Raw genomic sequence first — 1,716 nt, forward strand, 5'->3', positions numbered from 1 at the left:
ACGCTGCTTATGTAGTCTGGCTGACAGTCGTGCTGGGACTCCTCTTCAAAGGCTGTGGCCAGGTTGCTATGCATTGTGATAGAAGGCCTCAAGGTTCCATAATGCCCTGGGGCATATATTGTCTTACAATTGTCCCCAGACGAGAGCAACTGGACGTCATTCCCACTCTCGCTATTCGCGTCCTGCGAGCCTTTGGTGAGGCTCCGGTGGTTGGCCTTATGTTGATAATAAATGGTAGTAAGAACCAAGATATTTAGGATTAGCAAAGAGCAGGCAATGGCCACTGTCATACTCAGTGCAGTTGTGTAAGGGAAATCTTTTCCCATTTGACTTAGCATATCCAAATTACCTGATTCACTAACTTGGTTTTTGTTAGCCGTAACTACAATTGTCAAGTTATGGGGTGTGTTTGTTGGGCCAGTGAAGGTTGGAGTGATTGGGCTAGATAGAAAGCCTTCAGTAAAGATATACTGACCTGTTGATTCAGGGTATAAACCTGACTGGAGATCAGTTGGTAATCTGTGAAAGTTTTTACCTGGGCCGTACCGAGTACCCACTCGTTCGAGACCAGGTACTAGCCAGGACCACAAGGCTACTTTTCCAGCACGGTAATGGTCACGTACAGAGTTCTGTGTTCCTGGAATGAATAGACATATAGGTAACTAAAAGTAATTATGTGAAAACGAGGATACAATATCTATAGAAGATATATTCCTTAAATATAAGATATATGTTTTTGACTCTTGATGTTATGAATAAATATTTTTATTAATTTATCAATGAATGCGTTTTGGATGTTAAGGCTTCATAAGCTATTACAAATAGAATCCAAACACTAAAACTTACCTAAAGCAAGTTTCTGGAAAAGCTACATATCATATCTATAGTGATGATTAGAATTATATCATATCATTTTAGATGTACTATCATTTAGTTTATTAGATTAATCACCAGTTAAATATTAGTATTTTATTAAGGTTCAATAGTTTTGTGAAGTGCATTGAAGAAGTTGTTCTATTAGTTTAGGTTAATGATATTCATAGGAGTTGGGTTATTGGAGAGAGAGAGAGAGAGAGAGAGAGAGAGAGAGAGAGAGAGAGAGAGAGAGAGAGAGAGAGAGAGAGAGAGAGAGAATGTTAACATCTAGAACATAAGATTTCATATATAGAGAAGAAAGGGATTATTAATTAATATGTAAGTTATCATGAAGAAATAAAATTACTCTAATAATATGAATAAGTGTATTTTTCTGACCTAAGGTTATATATCTAGAAAATATTGAAAATCATTGTATCATTATATCTCTGAGGGAATATAGCCCCCCAAAAATAAGAACCTCACCTATTCGAAAGTATCTCTGATAAACTGGATCATATTTGGGCCATATCTGGTCTTCAGAAGTTATATCGTTTGCACTCTCGGACATCTTAGCTTTGGAGACTGTGTCTTTTGGATGTCTGTAATATGAACATAGAGTTTTGAATTGATACCATAAGTATAATTGATTGATTTATGGTATCAATGATATAAAATGTACAGTATTTTATACATATACATATATATATATATATATATATATATATATATATATATATATATATATATATATATATATATATATATATATATATATATATATATATATATATATATATATATATATATATATATATATATATATATATATATATATATATATATATATATATATATATA

At 32.8% G+C, this 1,716-nt stretch overlaps 1 protein-coding gene across 1 annotated transcript in view; it reads right to left on the bottom strand.

Annotated features, from left to right (window-relative positions):
- Positions 1–1,452, bottom strand: part of LOC137626643 (neuroligin-4, Y-linked-like) — a 2,471-nt gene extending 1,019 nt beyond the window's left edge. Inside the window, exons 1-2 of the mRNA XM_068357662.1 lie at positions 1,342–1,452; positions 1–637 (exon numbers count right to left, since the gene is read on the bottom strand). The exon at positions 1–637 is cut by the window's left edge and continues 1,019 nt beyond it. Coding sequence (XP_068213763.1) covers positions 1–637; positions 1,342–1,426 — 722 coding nt within the window. The 5' untranslated portion in view covers positions 1,427–1,452. The remainder of the gene's footprint in view (positions 638–1,341) is intronic.
- Between the last annotated feature and the right edge of the window lie 264 nt (positions 1,453–1,716).

Source organism: Palaemon carinicauda, chromosome 34, assembly GCF_036898095.1.
Source record: "Palaemon carinicauda isolate YSFRI2023 chromosome 34, ASM3689809v2, whole genome shotgun sequence".
NCBI lineage: Eukaryota > Metazoa > Arthropoda > Malacostraca > Decapoda > Palaemonidae > Palaemon > Palaemon carinicauda.